Genomic DNA, 19,705 nt, shown 5'->3' on the forward strand with positions numbered 1-19,705 from the left:
GACAAGAGTGCCACTCTAGACTATCATTCAACATAGTATTGGAAGTCTTAGTTACAATAATCAGACAAAGAAAAGAAATAAAAGGAATTCAAATTGGAAAGAAAGAAGTAAAACTGTTACTGTTGACAGATGACATGATACTATATAGTGAAAATCCTGAAGAAGCCACTATGAAACTATTAAAACGAATAAACGAATCTTGTAAAACTGCAGGATACAAGATTAACATACAGAAATCTGTTGCATTTCCATACACCAACTATGAATTATCAGAAAGAGGAATTAAGAAAACAATCTCATTTACAACTGCACTCACAAGAACAAAATATCTAAGAGAGAAAACCTAACTGAGGAAATAAAAGACTTTTACTCAGAAAACTTTAAGACACTGATGAAAGAAACTAAAGATGACATAAGCAAATGGAAAGATAAAGCATGATGATGGATTGGAAGAAATAATATTGTTAAAATGATCACACTGGGCTTCCTCAATGGCCCCGAGATTAAGATTTCACCTGCTGGTCCAGGGGACACAGATTCCCTTGTCCAGGAAGATTCTACATGGCATAGGTAGCTGAGTCCATGTACTGCAACTACTAAGCCAGCATTCTAGAGCCCAGGAGTTGCAACTACTTAGCCCATGTGCTGCAACTACTAAATCTTGTGTGCCCTAGAACCGATGCTCCACAATAAGAGAAGCCATCACAAGAAGCCTGCACACCACAACAAAAAGTAGCCTCTGCTTGATGTAACTAGAGAAAGCCTGCACACAGCAATAAACACCCAGTGCAGCCAAATAAATATTTTTTTTTAAATGACCATACTACCTAAGGCAATTTACAAGGTCAGTGCAATTTCTATCAAAATACAAATGGCATTTTTCACAGCACTAAAACAAATAATTCTAAAATCCATGTGGAAACACATAAGATCCCAAATAGCCAAAACAATCTTCAGAAAGAAGAACAAAACTGGAGGAATCATACTCCCTGATTTCAAACTATACTACAAGGCTACAGTAATCAAAACAGTATGATACTGGTACAAAAGGAGATACATTATATCAATGGGACAGAATAGAGAGCCCAGAAATAAACCCATACTTATGTGGTCAATTAATCTAAAACAAAGGTGTCAAGAATATATAATAGGGAAAAGGCAGCCTACTCAATAAGTGGTGTTGAGAAAACTGGATAGGTACAAAAAGAATCAAATTGAACTACTCTCTCACACCAGACACAAAAATAAACTCAAGATGGAATTAAAGACATAAATGGCCAATAGGCACATGAAAAGATGCTCAGCATCACCACTCATCAGGGAAATGCATATCAAAACCAAAAGGAAATGTCACTTCATACTTGTCAGGATGACTACCATTAAAAAGACAACAAATAACAAGTGCTGGTGAGGAGATGCAGAAAAGGGAGCCATTGTGCACTCTTGATGGGACTGTAAATTGGTGCAGCCACTATGGAAATCAGTATGGAGGTTCCTCAATAAACTAATACTAGACCATCCATCATCCAGCAATTTCACTTGTGGGTATTAGCCTGAAGAAAACAAAAACACTAGTTCAAAATGATACATGCATTCCAATGTTTACTGCAGCGTTATTTACTTTAATCAAGATATGAAAACAACCTAAGTATCCACTGATAAAGGAATGAATAAAGATACGGTATGTTTGTGTGTGTGTGTGTGTGTGTGTGTGTGTGTGTGTACACATACAACAGAATTATTACTCAGCCATTAAAATAATGAAATCTTGTCATTTGTGACAATATGATGGACCTACAGGGTATTATGCCAAGTGATATAAGTCAAACAGAAAAACAAATACGGTGTGACCTTAGTTACATGTGAAATCTAAAAAACAAACAAAGAAAACAAAATGAAAACAGACCTATAGACACAGAGAACAAACATATGTTTGCCAAAAGGCAGGGAGCAGAAGGTAGGTGAAATAGGTAATAGAGATTAAGAAGTACAAATCTCCAGTTTAAAAGAATAAGTCACAGGGATACAAATAAGGAATATAGTCAGTAATGTTGTAATAACTTTGTATGGTAACAAATGGTTACTTGACATCGTGGTGATCACTTCATAATGCATGCAAATGTCAAATCATTATGTACGACTCCTGAAACTAACCTAACACTATACATCAACTATACTACAAATCAAAATTAAAAAAAAGAACACACACCTTGAATCAGTAACTTAAACTTCTACCTTAAGAATCTAGATGGGGAGAACAAACCAAATCCTAAACAAACAGAAGGAAAACAATAATAAAAATTGTTAACTGATAATAATACAGAGTATAAGGAAGAGAAAAATAAGAGAAAAATCAACAAAACCAAAAGTTATCTGAAAAGATCAATAAAACTGACAACTGTACTTAAATGATAAAAAGATTTAAATTACTAAAATCAGGAATGAAAGAGAAGATATCATAACCAATCTTTAGAAATGAAAAGGATTATAAAGGAACAGTAACTCGAGAGTTCTTTGGTATTGAAAAAGGTCCTACTTTCTACCTACCCCTACACTGGTAGAGAAAAACAGATTAATCACACATCTTTTGGGGGTTTTTTTCTACAGGAAATCATGTTATGGATAAGTGCAAGATTTCATAAAATTGTTTGCAAGAGGTTTGATGAGAATTTAATAAGAATATCTCACGTTTGACAGAATTGCCTGTGTCTGACAGCTGTATTCTAAGTTTGTTTTGTTTTTTCGCTGCACTGGGTCTTCATTGCTGTGTATGGGCTTTTTCTAGTTGCAGCACACAGGCTTACTACAGTGGCTTCTCTGGTTGTGGAGCACAGGCTAGGGTGTGCAGGCTCAGTAGTTGTGGCGCATGGGCATCAACAGTTTCCCTGCAGGATGCGGGATCCTAGTTCCTGCACAGGGGTCAAACCCACGTCCCCTGCATCATCAGGCAGATTCTGAACCACTGGATCACCAGGGAAGTCCTGTGTTATAAGTTTTGATCAGTGGCTTTGGTTAGAAATCTGGGCTCCCAACAAGTTCCCAAGCTCAGAAAGATGCTTGTAGGATCAGAGCCGGCCTTGTGTGGACTTCTGGCTACAGCTTTTGAACAGTAGCAGCTTTACATTGGGTTTCCCTGGTGGCTCAGTGGTTAAAGAATCCATCTGCCACTGCAGGTCCGATCCCTGGGTTGGAAAGATCCTCTGGAGAAGGAAATGGTGACCCTCTCCAGTATTCTTGCCTAGAGAATCCTATGGATAGAGGAGCCTGGCAGGCTACAGTCCATGGGGTCACAGTCAGACATGACTGAACAACAATAAAATGGGCTTCCCAGTTGGTGCTAGTGGTAAAGAACCTGCCTGCCAATGCAGGAGATGTAAGAGACACGGGTTCGATCCATGGATCGGGAAGATCCAATGGAGGAGGGCATGGCAACCAACTCCAGTATTCTTGCCCAGAGAATCCCATGAACAGAGGAGCCTGGGCTCTGGTGGCTAAGGTCAACAGTGTCGCAAAGAGTCAGACACGAATGAAGGGACTTAGCACACGAACAACTATAAGCACCAGTTACATAATAGATGCAATGGACAAATCTCCAGAAAACAGCAATTACCACAACTGACTCAAGAAGTAGAAAATCTGAATAAATCTGCAAGTAAAGAAAATGAATCAGCAATTTTAAAACACCCCACAAAGAGAAACCTAGACCTAGAAAGATCACTGGTAAATTCTACCAAATGTTTAAAATTTAAGACCAATCTTTCACAACTTATTCCCAAAAATAGAAGAGGAAAAAACACTTCTCAATTCACTATATGAGACCAATATTAGCCCTAACTTTTACACTCTCCTCTTTCACTTTCATAAAGCGGATCTTTAGTTCTTCCCTTTCTGCCGTAAGGGTGGTATCATCTGCGTATCTGAGGTTATTGATATTTCTCCCGGCAATCTTGATTCAGGCTTGTGCTTCATCCAGCCCGGCATTTCACATGCTGTATTCTGCATATACGTTAAACAAGCAAGGTGTACAGCTTGACGTACTCCTTTCTCAATTTGGAACCAGCCCATTGTTCCATGTCCAGTTCTAGCTGTTGCTTCTTGACATGCATAGAGATTTCTCAGGAGGCAGCTAAGGTGATCTGGTATTCCCATCTCTCAAAGAATTTTCCACAGTTTGCTGTGATCCACACAGTCAAAGGCTTTGGCATAGTCAATAAATCAGAAATAAATGTTTTTCTGAAACTCCCTTGCTTTTCCTATGATCCAACAGATGTTGGCAATCTGATCGCTGGTTCCTCTGCCTTTTCTAAAACCTGCTTGAATATCTGAAGTTCTCAGTTCACATACTGTTGAAGCCTAGCCTGGAGAGTTTTGAGCATTACTTTACTAGCGTGTGAGATGAGTACAATTGTGGGGTAGTTTGAACATTCTTTGGCATTGCTTTTCTTTGGGATTGGAATGAAAACTGACCTTTTCCAGTCCTGTGGCCACTGCTGAATTTTCCAAATTTGCTGACATATTGAGTACAGCACTTTAACAGCATCATCTTTTAGGCTCTGAAATAGCTCAACTGGAATTCCATCACCTCCACCAGCTTTGTTCACAGTGATGCTTCCAAAAGCCCACCTGACTTCGCACTCCAGGATGTCTGGCTTGAGGTGAGTGATGACACCATTGTGGTTATCACAATATTAATAAAATAAAGGACAAAGCCCTATGATCATTCCAACAGGTGTAGAAAAAGCACAAAATCCCTTTCACAATGAAAATGCTCAATGAAAATCATAAATCTTCTCAGTCTGTAAAGGCTATCTACAAAAACCCCAGAGCCAACATCATATTTCTTGGCAACAGACTGAATGCTTTCACTATCAAATCAGGCACAAGACAAGTACTTCCACTACCATCACTTCTATTCAACACTGTACTGGAGATGCTAGCTAACGATGTAAGGCAAAAGTAAATAAAAAGCACCCAGATTGAAAAATAAGGATTATTTCTTTATAAGAGCCAATCTCCTAAGGAATCCACTAAAAACTGTCAGAATGAATGATTTTGTAAGGGTGCAGGGTACCAGATCAATATACACAAATCAACTGGATTTCCGTATGCTAGCAATGAACATTTCAAAAATGAAATAAGAAACTATATCTATAATGACAGTAAAGAATAAAACAGTATAAATAAGTACATAATTTTGTTAAAAAAAATTAAAGCTCTCAAGAAACAAAAAAATTCCCATGTTCATTGATCAGAAGACTTAATATTTAAGACAGCATGCATGCACTCTTATTCACTCGTGTCCAACTCTGCAATCCCCATGGACCCCACCAGGCTCCTCTGTCCATGGGATTTTCCAGGCAAGAATATTGGAATGGGTTTCCATTTCCTATCCTAAGGGATTAAAACGGCAATACTGCCCAAATGGATCTTCGTAGACCTCATAATCCCAACCTGAACCCCAGCCGGTTGGTAGAAACTAACAAGTTGATCCTAAAATTCATAAAATGTTAAGAACCCAGAACAGAGAATAACCTTGAAAAAGAAGAACAAAGTGAGAAAATGCACACTCCTGAATTTGAAATCATATTACAAAACTAGAGGAATCAATATTTAAGACCACATAGTACTGACATAAGGAGAAGTGTGAATGCTAAGTCACTCAGTCACGTCCGACTCTGCAGCTCCACGGACTGCCAGGCTCCTGTCACACAGCACTAATAAAACTGAGTCCAGAAATGGTCTAATTTACAGCCAAACGACTTTTGACAAGAGTGAAAAGACAATTCAAAGAAGAAAGAATAGCCAGTTCAACAAATGATGCTAGGTCAACTCTATATCCACATGCAAAACAATGAAGCTGGACCCCTACTTTACACCATACACAGAAATCAACTTAAAATGTAAATAGACCTAAACAGACCTAAAAAGGACAAAAACTATAAAACTCTTAGAGAAAATCATAGGCGAAAATCTTCAGGACCATCTGTTAGGCAAATCCTTCTTAAAGCCAACAACAAAAACATAAATAACAAAAGAAAAAAGACAACTTACACTTCATCTGCATATTGCAAATGATCCCAACAAGAAAATGAAATGACAAGGACTTCTGTGGTGACTCAGTGATAAAGAATCTGCCTGGCAATGCAGGGACATGGGTCCAATCCCTGATCCCAGAAGATCCTATACAGCAAGGAGCAACTAAGCCTATGTGCTACAACTACTGAAACCCACACTTTAGAGTCCACAAGCTGCGTCTGCGAGCAACTACTGAGCCTGTGTGCCACCAGTACTGAAACCCACATGCCTAGAGCTTCTGCTATGCAGCAAGAGAAGCCACTGTAGCAGGAAACCCACACACTGCCACAATGAAGAGGAGTCCCTGCTCGCTGTAACTAGAGAAAGCCCACATACAGCCATGAAGACACAGTGCAACCATAAATAAATAATTTTTTAAAAAATGACAATCCTCAGAATGGAGGAAAAAGATCTCTGAATCATAGAATTATACCTTATAGCGGCTGGGTATTCAGAATATGTAAAGAATATGTAACAGTAAACCACAGAAAGACAACTCAATTAAAAAATGGACCAAGGATACAAATACACATTTCTCCAAACAAAATATACAAATAACCAATAAGAACATGAAAAGATGCTCAACCTCATCAGTCACTATGAAATCAGTCACAAATGAAAATCAAAACCACAACGACATACCACTTCACACCCACCAGGATGACTATAATCAAAATAATGACAGAAGCAACTGCTGCAGAATGTAAAGAAACTAGAAGCCTAACAAACGAGTGAGGCGTGCAGCGATGCAGCCCTCCAGAGAAGTTCGGGAGTTCTTCGCAAGCTTAAATACAGAGTTACTCTATGACCCAACAATCCCACTCCCGGGTGTATATCTGAAACAAATAGAAAGATATCCACACAAAAATGTGTATGCAAATATTCACTGCAGCATTATTCATCATAGCTAAAAGGTTGAAATAATCCAATGTCCATCAGCTACTGAAAAGAGAAATGACTGTAAAATGAATGAAGTACTGATGTATGCTACATATACAACATAGATGAAACCTGAAAATATTATGCTACGTGAAAGAAGCCAGTAACAAAAGACCACAAACTATATGAAAGGTCCATTTACACAAAATGCCTGGAATAGACCAATTCACAAAGACAGATTAGTTGCTGCCAAGGGATGACAGAGTGACAAACTGAGAATGAAGACTAGTGGGCACAGGTTTCTTTTTTAGGGTAATGAAAATGTTCTAAAATTAGACGGTGATCATTGCACAACTCTATGATCATACTAAAAGGCCAACAAATTGCACACTTTTAGAGTGAAGTTCAAGGTATGTAAACTCTAAAAAATATACTTGTGATCTCACTTATCTGTGGGATCTAAGAGTCGAACTCAGAAACAGAATAGGACTGAGGCTGCCAGGAGCTGGGCAGCAGAGGAGAAGAGGAGATCCTGGTGGAAGGGCGCAAACATCCAGCTACAGAAGTGGGCTCCAGAGATGGCATGACAGCCTAGGGCTGCAGCTGAGGCTCTGCCCTGTGCCCAAGAGCAGCAGTGAGCAGCCCTCAACAGCCTCACCACCACCGCAACAGAATGGTGATTGTGTGAGACTGCTGAGCGCCGAAGCACTGACACTTGTGGACCATGGTGCTGGAGAAGGCTCCTGAGAGCCCCGTGGGCTGCAAGGAGATCAACCAGTCCATCCTAAGGGAGATCAGTCCTGGGTGTTCACTGGAAGGACTGATGCTGAAGCTGAAACTCCAATACTCTGGCCACCTGATGCGAAGAGTTGACTCACTGGAAAAGACCCTGATGCTGGGAAAGCTTGAGGGCAGGAGGAGAAGGGGACAACAGAGGATGAGATGCTTGGATGGCACCATCGACTTGATGGACAGAGTTTGAGCAAGCTTCAGGAGTTCGTGAGGGACAGTGGAGCCTCGTTTGCTGCAGTCCACGGCGTTGTAAAGTCAGACACAACTGAGCGACTGAACTGAACTGACCTCACATAACATGCTATGTAAGGATCTGTCAACTATCTTTATAGCAGTAAACATTTCACAACACATATGTATATCAGATCATCACACTGTGTACCTTAAACTGACACATTAATATATCATCAAATCTCAATAAAGCTGGGGGGAAAAAGACACACCATTAATACTATTTACATAAGGCAGGAAGCTACACTGATTCTTGTTGCAGTGGGCACATAATTCCTTCATGTACTCCTATTTCTACTTTTTTACTTTATTTGGGCTGGAGTCACCCACTCTAACGCCCAAATACACACCACATAACACTATTTACACAAAGTTCAAAGGCAGAATCATTCATGAAATTAAAAGTCAGGACAGTAATTATCAGAGGGAGATGGGGTGGTAAAGGAAGCAGACACAAGGCAACACCAGGTGACCACAAGGTTCTCTTCCTTAACCTTCATGATACTTCATAGAGCTAGACAGTTATGAGCTGTGCAGTTTTCTGCGTATGTTATATTTCCGTAAAAAAGTTTTTATAAAAAAGAAACAAAAAATTCTATCTGACCTATTAGGACAATCTAAAATAAACACAATCTCAAAAATACTTCTTCTCTATGACCTACTAAAACCATAATTTCAACAACAGCCAAAAAAAAAACGATTTTTAATATGAGAGGATCAATGAACTATAACTGATATTAGCAGTAACGGACTTCACTAAAGATCAGAGTTCTAAGCAAAGTGGAGAGTGCATGGGGTTTGGGTGAGATGGTACTGGGACCAACACTTTTCTCTGTCTGAGCAGATATTACAAGAAACCTCACAGGATTCTCAGAAGTGAGTGAAACTTTGGAAAGTGCCTTGCTCACAGGTAACACACTAAACATCCACCAAAGGTTTATGTGTTTCTCTTCACACATCTTCTTCCCCCTAAAGCAGGAAGCCACACTGGTTCTTGCTGCAGTGGGCGCATCCACCTTTCAGCAGGACAATTCCTTCACCTACTCCAATTTCTACTTTTTTACTTTATTTGGCCTGGAGTCACCCATTCTAACGCCCAAATACAGTCCTGACCATCCTACTGCCATCTGACTGCTCTAAGTTTCACACAAAACAGAATTTTTCTTTCTTTCCACTGTAGCACAGGTTTCTTTTTTAGGGTAATGAAAATGTTCTAAAATTAGACGGTGATCATTCCCTGTAGCACAGGCCCACCTAAAGACATAAATTCTGTATCCACAATAATTATCCTTGCTAAAAATATACCCAACATTTCTTCTTTCTTATATAATTCCTCCATGTAACTCAGTCAGATCTGTCTACAAAATTATACCTTAGAACTATTCAGAGATTTTGCTGACAAATGATTTCTAAAATAAAGTATTATCCACCCTAAACCTCATTGCTGGAAATAAGTACTACCACTATTCTTGTTTCCTTTGGAATACTACGAGCTTAAAATTTTGGCCTAGAAGACTCTAGTTAAAGACGAACTTTTATAAATTAAACCTTTTTGTGCATTCATAAATCACATCCTTAAAATAGTAACTAAGTAAATGTGACGCTCTGATACTAAGGAGCCCCTTTTCTTCTAGTTATGGAAGAGAAAGGTTCACTTTGTTTGAAGCCAAAGTGACCCGTTCTTTCAGGCAAGTCCTCAGGAAGAAAATGTAAAGAGAACAAACTCCACATATTAACACCAGCACTGAAGGTCAAGGGAGGTGACAACAATTGGAAAGACTATAAAAATATACTTACAGCCTCAAATTGTAAATGGCTATCCTTTAAGAAACTCTGAATTTTGTCCTTGGGTAAAATACTGAATCGAAATCGAAGGAGATCCATTTCTTGTTGAATAAACCAGCGCCTAAGATCTTCACTAAAACAGAGACAAGAAAACTGTAAGTGAAAAATTCAAAGACAATTTTAAAAGTCCACTGATTATTAAATCCAAGAAATTTCTATGAAACATTCAAACGTGAGTAAGAGGTCAACAGACTGAAGTTCATTAACAGCATCAAGCTCTCTACTATGGTAAGAGTGTGAGTACAGGTGACATGCCACAGTCTCCCAGGACTGAGTACAATATGGGGAAGAAAGATGTTTTTAACATAATTAAAAGAATTAAATACAGAATCTAGCTGCATTATCATCAAATAACATAAAACAGTACACTTCATGGGGTCGTAAAGAGTCGGACACGACTGAGCGACTGAACTAACACTTCGTTTAATCTAACTGCAAAGTATTTGTTTACATCAGAAAATGGAGTGTCCCTCCTGTTAATGTCAAACAAACATCACAAGTTTTTAAGGTAATTTTACCCTGAATAGATTATGATCAGATAAACTCTGCAAAGTAAGCTTTGCTTACAGCTTTAGAGCACAGCCGAATGTGGTCCCCTGGAGAAGGGAATGGCAAACCACTTCAGTATACTTGCCTTGAGAACCCCATGAACAGTAACAAAGGGCAAAATGATAGGATACTGAATGGGAGGCCTGGCATGCTTTGATTCATGGGGTCGCGGAGAGTCGGACACGACTGAGCGACTGAACTGACTGACTGACTGACTTAGAGTTTATAACTTCACAAAATTTAATAGGCATTAAGATACCTCAACTTTTTAAAAGTCAACATTTGTTACTGTTTAGTCGCTAAGTCGCGGAGAAGGCAATGGCAAGCCACTCCAGTACTCTTGCCTAGAAAATCCCAAGGACGGAGGAGCCTGGTAGGCTGCAGTCCACGGGGTCACTACGAGTCAGACATGACTTCACTTTCCCTTTTCACTTTCACACATTGGAGAAGGAAATGGCAACCCACTCCAGTGTTCTTGCCTGGAGAATCCCAGGGACGGGGGAGCCTGATGGGCTGCCCTCTATGGGGTCACACAGAGTCGGACACAACTGAAGTGACTTAGCAGCAACAGTCGCTAAGTCGTGTCCCACTCTTTTGCAACCCCATGGACTGTGGCCCGCCAGGTTCCTCTCTCCATGGGATTTTCCAGGCAAGAATACTGGAGTGGGTTGCCATTTTCTTCTCCAGGAGATCTTCCCCACCCAGTGATCAAATCCACATTTCCTACACTGGCAGGATGATTCTTTACCACTGAGCCACCAAAGAAACTCCAAAAGTCAATATATAACATTAATTTATAAGACAGATGGGCATTATTGTTGTTATAATTAAGCTACTCCATGTAAAATATGATTTCTTTCCTCAAATGACTTTCAGATTGTCAGCAATTCACTTATTGTGTAAATTGCATAACCTGCATATGCTTTTTTAACAAAAGAAAAACTCTAGGACCAAAGCTGGTCAATAATTTCAGTCATTATCTTGGGATAGTAAATAATTCAAGATTCCCATTTGATAAGCCTATTGCCAAAAAAGAAACAGAAAAGAAACAGAGAGTATTCAATTTAGCCAAAATAAATACAAGAAAAAAAACAGTAAAAAAAAAAAAAAAAGCAACCAACTCCTTCCTCTAGGTGGCACTATTGACTTCTAAAAAACTACCAAAGGACAAGATCTTAATCTTGTCAAGTCAACTGTCAACAAGTCAACTGCTAAAACCTGTGTAGATTCAAGTATGTGTTTGATTTCAAAATCCTTCTTTCTAATGAAATCACCCCTAATTTTAAATCCTAAATGAAGAATCCCTCCCATAAAGTAAAAAGTGTTTTAATAGGCAAAATCTGCAAAAAAAATTTTTTTTTTAGTCAATAACTTGTTTCAAACAATTCGCTGCAACAGCGTTCAGCCCATGAACCACTGGTTTCTGATGTTATCCTGGGATTTCCTACAATGGGTACAATACCTGTCGGCCCTCCTGCACCAGTTTATAGCCCAAGATGCCAGATTTGACTGTGGAAGACAAAGGTATACTCACGACTGGCAGTAAGCAAGGCGCAAAATAAAGTGAGAAATGTGATCTTTTCTTCGAGGTTCATACTCATCTTCCAAGCTTTCCTGAAAAACAATGGCAAATGAAGAAAATAAATGCAGAACAGTGAAAGGTGTAAAGAATTACTGAGTCAGCATAAGCCAATGGTGAAGCAGAAGTTCAACAACACAGATTCCATAATATGCTCCCCAGGATGAGTATCACTTTACTTAGGCTGACAACTGGGTGAAACACAACTGAACAACAACACCTCCTGGGTTTGGATGCCACTATTTTCTTCCTCCTCTAACTTTCCTTCTCATCCAGCCTACACCCATCCACTCACCTCTTCTACCACTTCCCAGATAAACCCTCAACTGTTTTCATTTCAACCATTTGGCAAAACCTAGATTCTAAACAAATTCATAGCTATACTCTGCAGTCCTGTTCCCAAAATGCTGAGAACTTCTGGGAAAAAAAAATATACAATTATAGGAATTTGGAACATTAAAAATTCACAGCCTCTACCCTCAACTGGTCGCAAAGAGTCAGACATGACTGAGCGGCTGAACAACAAACCTCAACTGGACCTTTATCAACACCCAGGAATCTTTCTTTTTAATATAAATATCTTACTGAAGTATAGCTGACTTACAATGTTTCAAGTGCACAGCAAGGTGAGTCAGTTACACAAATACACATATATTATTTTTGAAATTATTTTCCATGTTATTACAAGATATTAACTATAGTTTCCTATGTCATACAGTAAACCTTTGTTGCTTGTTGCATATCTACTTTTTAATTAGAAATCTAGCATTCTAGTCATACTAAGTCAAACAAGTAACACCAAGGAATCTTTCCTCAAGTTCAACACAGTCAGAGCAAACATGTCCTGAGCACTCCCAATGTACCAGGCACTGTTATAAGCATTTTTAATCCATTAATCCTATGGATTGAAAGCCCCTATGAGGAAGGCACCACTATATCCCTATTTTAAAGATGCAGAAACTGACTTTGTTCCAGGTCACAAGCCTGGAAGCAGCAGAGCTGGGATCTGGCCCCATAACCATTCCTTCCCCCATCTCAGGATAGCTGTTTTCATCTTCACTAGGTGGCCAGCGCTCCACAATACACCACCGTCCCCTCCTTTCATCACTGGACCTCACCTGCTTTACAAAAAGCAAAGGCCTCAGGCCGACTCCTCAGCCCAAACTCCTGCCACCGCGTGCGGTACGGCCTTCCCCACTATCCCTACTGACAGATCTCTCTCTCCTGCTACACACAGCTGATCCCACACAGAAACTCCGCAGCTCACCTGATCCTGCCTCCTAAGGACCGTGACTAATCCAAAGTTCTCCCAAAGTATCTACAATCGCCCTCTCTGCTCTTCCAGATCTTTCTGCTCAGCTTATAAATATGTTCAAATATATGCTGTCATGTGTGTGTATGTATCTTTTCCCCCAAAATTTTCCTCTACTCAGACCTACCTCCCCGGTCTTCTCAGCTAAACATGTTAGAAGAGGAAATATTCCACACTCACCTCTCACCTCCAAACACCACCACTGCTCCACCTTCCGCCTCTGTCTACAAGTCCAGATCTGCTGCACACCCTGCAGCCCTTGAGATAGCTCCACAAGCACCTCAGAGTTACAACGAGAACTAAACTCAGTCTTCTTTCTAGTAAGACTTGCCTCCTCTCCTGCATATCCCACCATCCACCCAGCTGTCCTCACCAGAAACCCAAGCGACATTCAGAACCCTTCTGTCCCCCTCCTTGTACTCAATCTCTATAGTCTTATGATTCCATCTTCTCATTATCTCTTCAATCAGTCTTCTTCACTCCATTCAATTTACTTGTCGTCTCCAAGCTCCTGATTCGTGTTCCCCAACAGATAATGACCCTGTCCATCTGCTGTTGATATTCATCTTCTCAAAATAAAAATGAAATCACATCCATTGATATTCGGTTCCAGCACTATCCCATCTGGGAAGCCCTACCCAACCTGAGCTAATTCTCTGTGTTTTTGGAGTTCCTGGTTGTTATTTAGTCGTGAAGTCATGTCCCACTCTTTCGCAACCCCATGGACTGTAGCCCACCAGGCTCCTCTGTCCATGGGATTTCCCAGGCAAGAATACTGGAATGGGTTGCCACTTCCATCTACAGGGGATCTTCCCGACCCAAGGAGAGAATCCACAACTCCTGCATTGGCAGGCAGATTTTTTACCACTGAGCCACCAAGAGAGCAAAACAGAGTTCCTGGAGCACACATCAAATAACAGCATTTGTCACACTGACTGCACAGGACACATCTGGCAATATCTGGAAACACAGCCCAGAAGCCAGAGATGCCAATGAGTCCCCTAAATGCACCATGAAATCATCAGGTCCCAAATGTCCACATTCCCAAGGTGGAGACAGCCTGCCACACTGGAGTTTGACTGCATGTCAATCATCCCTCGTGGTCGGTAGGTTCCTTCAGGAAGAGTCTTTTTTAAAGCCCTGTGCACAATACAAGACCTTTCCCACGGTTACTACCAGTACATACACAAACTGAAGGAACATCTCTGTCCCTCTTTTACTTACTCTGTAGGAAAATTTCAGCTTCCGAAGCTCAGCCTCCAGCTTACTCTGATACTGCTCAGTTCCTTTCACGTAGCTCACACCAAGATTCTCAACTGATTTTAGCACTAGAAAAAATTTGAAAAACAGAAGAAAGGGTGGTAAAATGTATAAATGCAAGGTAATCTTAAAAAACTAAATCCAAGACAAATCTATGGATAACAAGTCCATAATTAGTTTTTATGACAATACTTAAGCTTCATTTTCTGCAAGTACATTATATAAGTTATATATGTTTATGAGAGAATAACCTCCAACCATATGCAGAAAATAATCACATCCCACGGCATACCCTCATACCAGGGATTCTCAACCAGAAGGGAGAGAGGGATGGGGACAATCACTGATGTACTGAGCATCACTGCTGAGGGATGCCCAAGTGTGTCAGCGTGCGCATCCATCCCTCATGCCGAGCCAGTTGTGAGGCGGCTGCTTCACCAACTCAGCACAGACTCTTCAGAAGACAGTCCGCCCCTTCCTAATGAAGCAGAGAAGGAGAAGACACAGCAGTAACGAAGCAAACGAGCCACTCTGACTAGATGCTTCGTTCTGTCCAAAGGCTCCTGAAGTCCCTGTCAACCGTTCCTCAGATGAATTCTTCTTCCATTGGTAGGAAAAGAGAGATTAATTTGAGAATGAAAAACTTCTGAAATGAATGCGGAACATAAAGCCATGTCCAGCAGGGACCTCCATATTATGGTCTCCCAAACCAAACTCATTCTCTGCCCCTCAATCCTGCTCCTCTTCCTGCCACCAACCTCTAACAGCAGCATTTCTACCTACCAGATCAGCCACCCTGGAACTTAAGCCCTCCCCACCCGATCCCCTGTTCCTCACACCCAAGAAGTCATCAAACCCTGTCACTTACACCTCCTTGGTATCCGTTCAATCTCTCCCTTCCTGGCCCTGCCGTACCATCTCACCTCCAGGGCCAAACCGAAGGGACCCTTTTCAACCACTGTCTTAACCTCTAATGAGGCATCCCAGAACCCGTTCTCCCTGACCTTTACTCTTTCATTCAGCAAACAGATAATACAGGTACTCTGTACTAGCAACTCCCACCCAGCTCCTCTAAGAATGACTAACAGTATCTCACCTCCACTTCTGATCTTCCCATCAGGATAAACTTTGTAATATAAACTCTGCAGGCAGTGCTATTGTTGCAGTTGACACCGAACTTATTTCTTTCTTCCACCAACACAGAGAAGACAAGCAGGCTCAAGAAAATTGCAACATCCTTCTTACACCCCAATATCATAGCATTCAGTTCAGTTCAGTCGCTCAGTTGTGTCTGACTCTTTGCGACCCCATGAATCACGGCACGCCAGGCCTCCCTGTCCATCACCAACTCCCGGAGCTCACTCAAACTCATGTCCATAGAGTTGGTGATGCCATCGAGCCATCTCATTCTCTGTCGTCCCCGTCTCCTCCCACTCCATTCAGTTCAGTTCAGTTCAGTCGCTCAGTCGTGTCCGACTCTCTGCAACCCCATGAATCACAGCACACCAGGCCTCCCTGTCCATCACCAACTACCGGAGTTCACTCAAACTCAGGTCCACAAAGTCGATGATGCCATCCAGCCATCTCATTCTCTGTTGTCCCCTTCTCCTTCCGCCCCCAACCTTTCCCAGCATCAGAGTTTTTTCCAGTGAGTTAACTCGTCGCATGAGATGGCCAAAGTATTGCAGTTTAAGCTTTAGCGTGGTTCAAAACTTGGTTACCCACAGCTCTCCATCCACCCTGAACTTGCCACCTTTCCCTCCAGTGTGACACTCTCTCTGGTGCTGCCAACTCTTCCTTCAGACCATTATCTCAGCTTGCAAAAACCCGTCCCTTCCTCTCTATTGAGAAACTGCTACTCCTCCTTCAAGATCCAGGTCACATTTCAACTTTTCTTAAGAAGTTTTACTTAATCAGACTAGGTCCCATCTCTATGTTTCAATAACACCTCTACTAGAGCACTTAAAATACTAAACTATAATTACTGCTTTGGACCTCTGTCTCCATGTATTAGAATACAGCTTCAACAAAGATGACACTTTCATTACTCAGCTCAAAATCCCTACCGCCGAGAATAAAGTGGCACTCAATAAATATGCACAGTACATGTAAAAAAAATGAATGAACAGCAAAATCTCAACGAAACACCTTACCAAATATTAGTTTAAAGAAGGAAATAAATTACTCTAACTTATCTCTACAAGGTATAAGTGAGGTTCTCAGGAATACATAAATTCAAATCACTCACATTTAACTCTATCGATAGCCAACGTTTCAAATTCTGACAAAGATACGTTTCCGGAAGGTGGCTGCAAGTAAAACTGAAGGCTATGTGGGTAGCAAGCATTCCTCTGGTCATCTGCCAACTTCAGTTTCTTCCGTTTTCCTCCAGAAAACTCCATCTTGTTATGCTGGAAGAAAGCACAAAAAACGGTAGGAAATGGGAGTTAAAAACAAAAAATAACTCCACACACAAAGGAAAACAAAATTGATTCTGAAGAGCACGCACAACATGTTAAGAGTCGTGTCCCTGTGTTCCAGGCCTTCGACAACCCCGCTGGAACCGCGGTGCGCAGGCGGTGGGGAGAGGCGAGCGCTGCGGAGACGCGGGCAGCGGTCCTGACTTCCCGCAACGTCCACAGCCCGGAACGCGGGCTGTTCTCCAGGCGTCCGCGCGCCCCGCCCTGAAGGCCCTGAGCTGAGAGAGCCCGAGAGCTCAACCCCGAACTCGGAAGAAAGCGCGGGAGCTTCAGGCTAGGAACGCGACTCCGTGGGCTTCCTCCCTGACAACCCCTGAAAACGGACGGCTGTCTCTCAGGCAACGCAACCTGCCAGCCCCGGCACCCACCTCCGCCTAGACAAGCCACCAGGACGGACTCGCGCCCGCCGCTCTTCCCCTTCTCTAGGCTCACACGCCTCAACGCCAGGAGTACTGTTCTCCCCAAACCCCGGCGGCTTCTCTCACCTGCAACTACCCCAAACGGACACAGCGCGACAACCGCTTTTCTCAAGTGGCGGGAGAGTTCGTACGGGACCGGAAGCGGAAATTGCCGGACCGCGGGGCCCGCCCTCTCCCCCGAGCCCGCCCAGCCCGGGCTCGCGCATGCTCGGTGGGGCGCTCTGGAGGGCCTCTGGAGGTCCCAGGTACTACACTATGTAGCGTGGCCGCGATAACGCGCTGGATTAAAGCGCCAGCCTCTAAGGGTCTGGGTTCGAATCCCACCGCTGCCAGATGATTCTGGGCTTCCTTTGTGGTTCAGCGAATCCGCCTGCAACGCGGGAGCCCTGGGTTCGATCCCTGGGTCGGGGAGGTCCTGGAGAAGGGATAATCTTCTCACTCCAGTGTTCTGGCCTGGAGAATCCCATGGACAGTGTAGTCCGTGGGTTCGCAAAGAGTCGCACACGACGGAGCGACTTTCACTCTCACTGCTGGACTCCGTGTGCGTGGGTCTGAGCGGTCGACGCCGGGTCAGCACCGGCTCCAGGCTGGGACCCTGGGTGATAATCTCAGAGAGCCGGGCTGGGGGCGCCCGGCTCACCGCTCACAGAGGCGGCGGCTAGGCGGCCTGCGTACCGCGGGGCAGCCCGCTTTTCTGGCCGGCGCGCCCCGCGGGCACGGCTGTGCGTCCAGCGCACCCTTAGGCACACGAGGTGCGCGACGAGCGCCCGCAGGGGACCGCGGCGAGCCGGGACGCACGCCTGCGCGCGCGCGCTCAGGAACGCTCGGCGTCTGCGGAAGGAGGGCGCGGGGCGCGCGGCGGTGACGGGCGGGGGCGCGGGAGGCGACGGCCCCTTTGTGCGCTGCGGCGATTCAGAACTGAGGCCGCCAGGTGTCGGGTGTCGCTCACGAAAGAGGCCTCGGGAAGTTCCAGGCAAGGTAGGAGGGGAGGAGCCTTGAAGACGTTCAAGGTTTCGGAAATGCAGACTGAGCTGAAACAGTGTCAAGCTTCACAGCACCTGCGCAGCCTGGGCCAAAGAGGGGTTGACCCTGACCTTGTACCAGGATGTATTCTGAGCCACTTACCTGCCAGTTCATTGTATTGCCATAACCCGTTTAAAAGACTCATTTGAAAAGACCCTGATGCTGGGAAAGAGTGAAGGCGGGAGGAGAAGGAGAGGACAGAGGATGAGATGGTTGGATGGCATCACCGATTCGATGGACATGGGTTTGGGTGGACTCCAGGAGTTGGTGTTGGACAGGGAGGCCTAGTGTGCTGCAGCTCATGGGGTCGCAAAGAGTCGGACACGACTGAGGGACCGAACTGAACCCATTTAAGGTTCGGTTCTGTTTAGTTGCTAAGTCGCTTCTGAATCTTTGTGACCCCATGGACTGCACCACACCAGCCTTCCTTGTTCTTCACCGTCTGCCAGAGTTTGTTCAAACTAATATCCATTGAGTCAATGATGGCATCCAACCATCTCAACCTATGTCGTCCCTTCTGCTTTCAATCTTTCCCACCATCAGGGTCCTTTCCAGTGAGTCGGCTCCCCATCATGTGGTTAAAGTATTGGAGTATTCCATATTCAGCATCAGTCCTTTCAATCAATATTCAGGGTTGATCTCCTTGCAGTCCAAGGGACCCTCAAGCCGTCTTCAGCACCAAAAATCAAAAGCATCAGTTCTTCAGTACTCAGCCATCTTTATAGTCCAACTCCCACATCTGCAGATGACTACTGGAAAAACCATAGCTTTGACTATATCAGTTCAGTTCAGTCGCTCAGTCGTGTCCAACTCTTTGCGACCCCATGAATCACAGCACGCCAGGCCTCCCTGTCCATCACCAACTCCCGGAGTTCACTCAAACTCATGTCCATCGAGTCAGTGATGCCAGCCAACCATCTCATTCTCTACCGTCCCCTTCTCCTCCTGCCCCCAATTCCTCCCAGCATCAGAGACTTTTCCAATGTGTCAACTCCTCACATAAGGTGGCCAAAGTATTGGAGTTTCAGCTTTAGCATCAGTCCTTCCAATGAACACCCAGGACTGATCTCCTTTAGAATGTACTGGTTGGATCTCCTTGCCGTCCAAGGGACTCCCAGAGTCTAGTCCAGCACCACAGTTCAAAAGCATCAATTCTTCAGTGGTCAGCTTTCTTCACAGTCCAGCTCTCACATCCATACATGACCACTGGAAAAACCATAGCCTTGACTAGACGGACCTTTGTTGGCAAAGTAATGTCTCT

At 43.2% G+C, this 19,705-nt stretch overlaps 1 protein-coding gene across 2 annotated transcripts in view; it reads right to left on the reverse strand.

Annotated features, from left to right (window-relative positions):
- Positions 1 to 18,196, reverse strand: part of PRIM2 (DNA primase subunit 2) — a 364,278-nt gene extending 346,082 nt beyond the window's left edge. Inside the window, exons 1-5 of one of the 2 annotated variants that reach the window (XM_055406862.2) lie at positions 17,488 to 18,196; positions 16,771 to 16,933; positions 14,487 to 14,590; positions 11,906 to 11,985; positions 9,775 to 9,895 (exon numbers count right to left, since the gene is read on the reverse strand). In XM_055406862.2, the coding sequence (XP_055262837.2) occupies positions 9,775 to 9,895; positions 11,906 to 11,985; positions 14,487 to 14,590; positions 16,771 to 16,924 (459 nt within the window). In that variant the 5' untranslated portion in view covers positions 16,925 to 16,933; positions 17,488 to 18,196. Of the gene's footprint in view, positions 1 to 9,774; positions 9,896 to 11,905; positions 11,986 to 14,486; positions 14,591 to 16,770; positions 16,934 to 17,370; positions 17,395 to 17,487 lie in introns of those variants that run through there. The other variant, XM_055406864.2, reaches the window with a different exon arrangement.
- Between the last annotated feature and the right edge of the window lie 1,509 nt (positions 18,197 to 19,705).

The sequence above is a fragment of the Moschus berezovskii genome, chromosome 23 (genome assembly GCF_049115385.1).
Source record: "Moschus berezovskii isolate FMDL1 chromosome 23, NW_MosBer_1.0, whole genome shotgun sequence".
NCBI lineage: Eukaryota > Metazoa > Chordata > Mammalia > Artiodactyla > Moschidae > Moschus > Moschus berezovskii.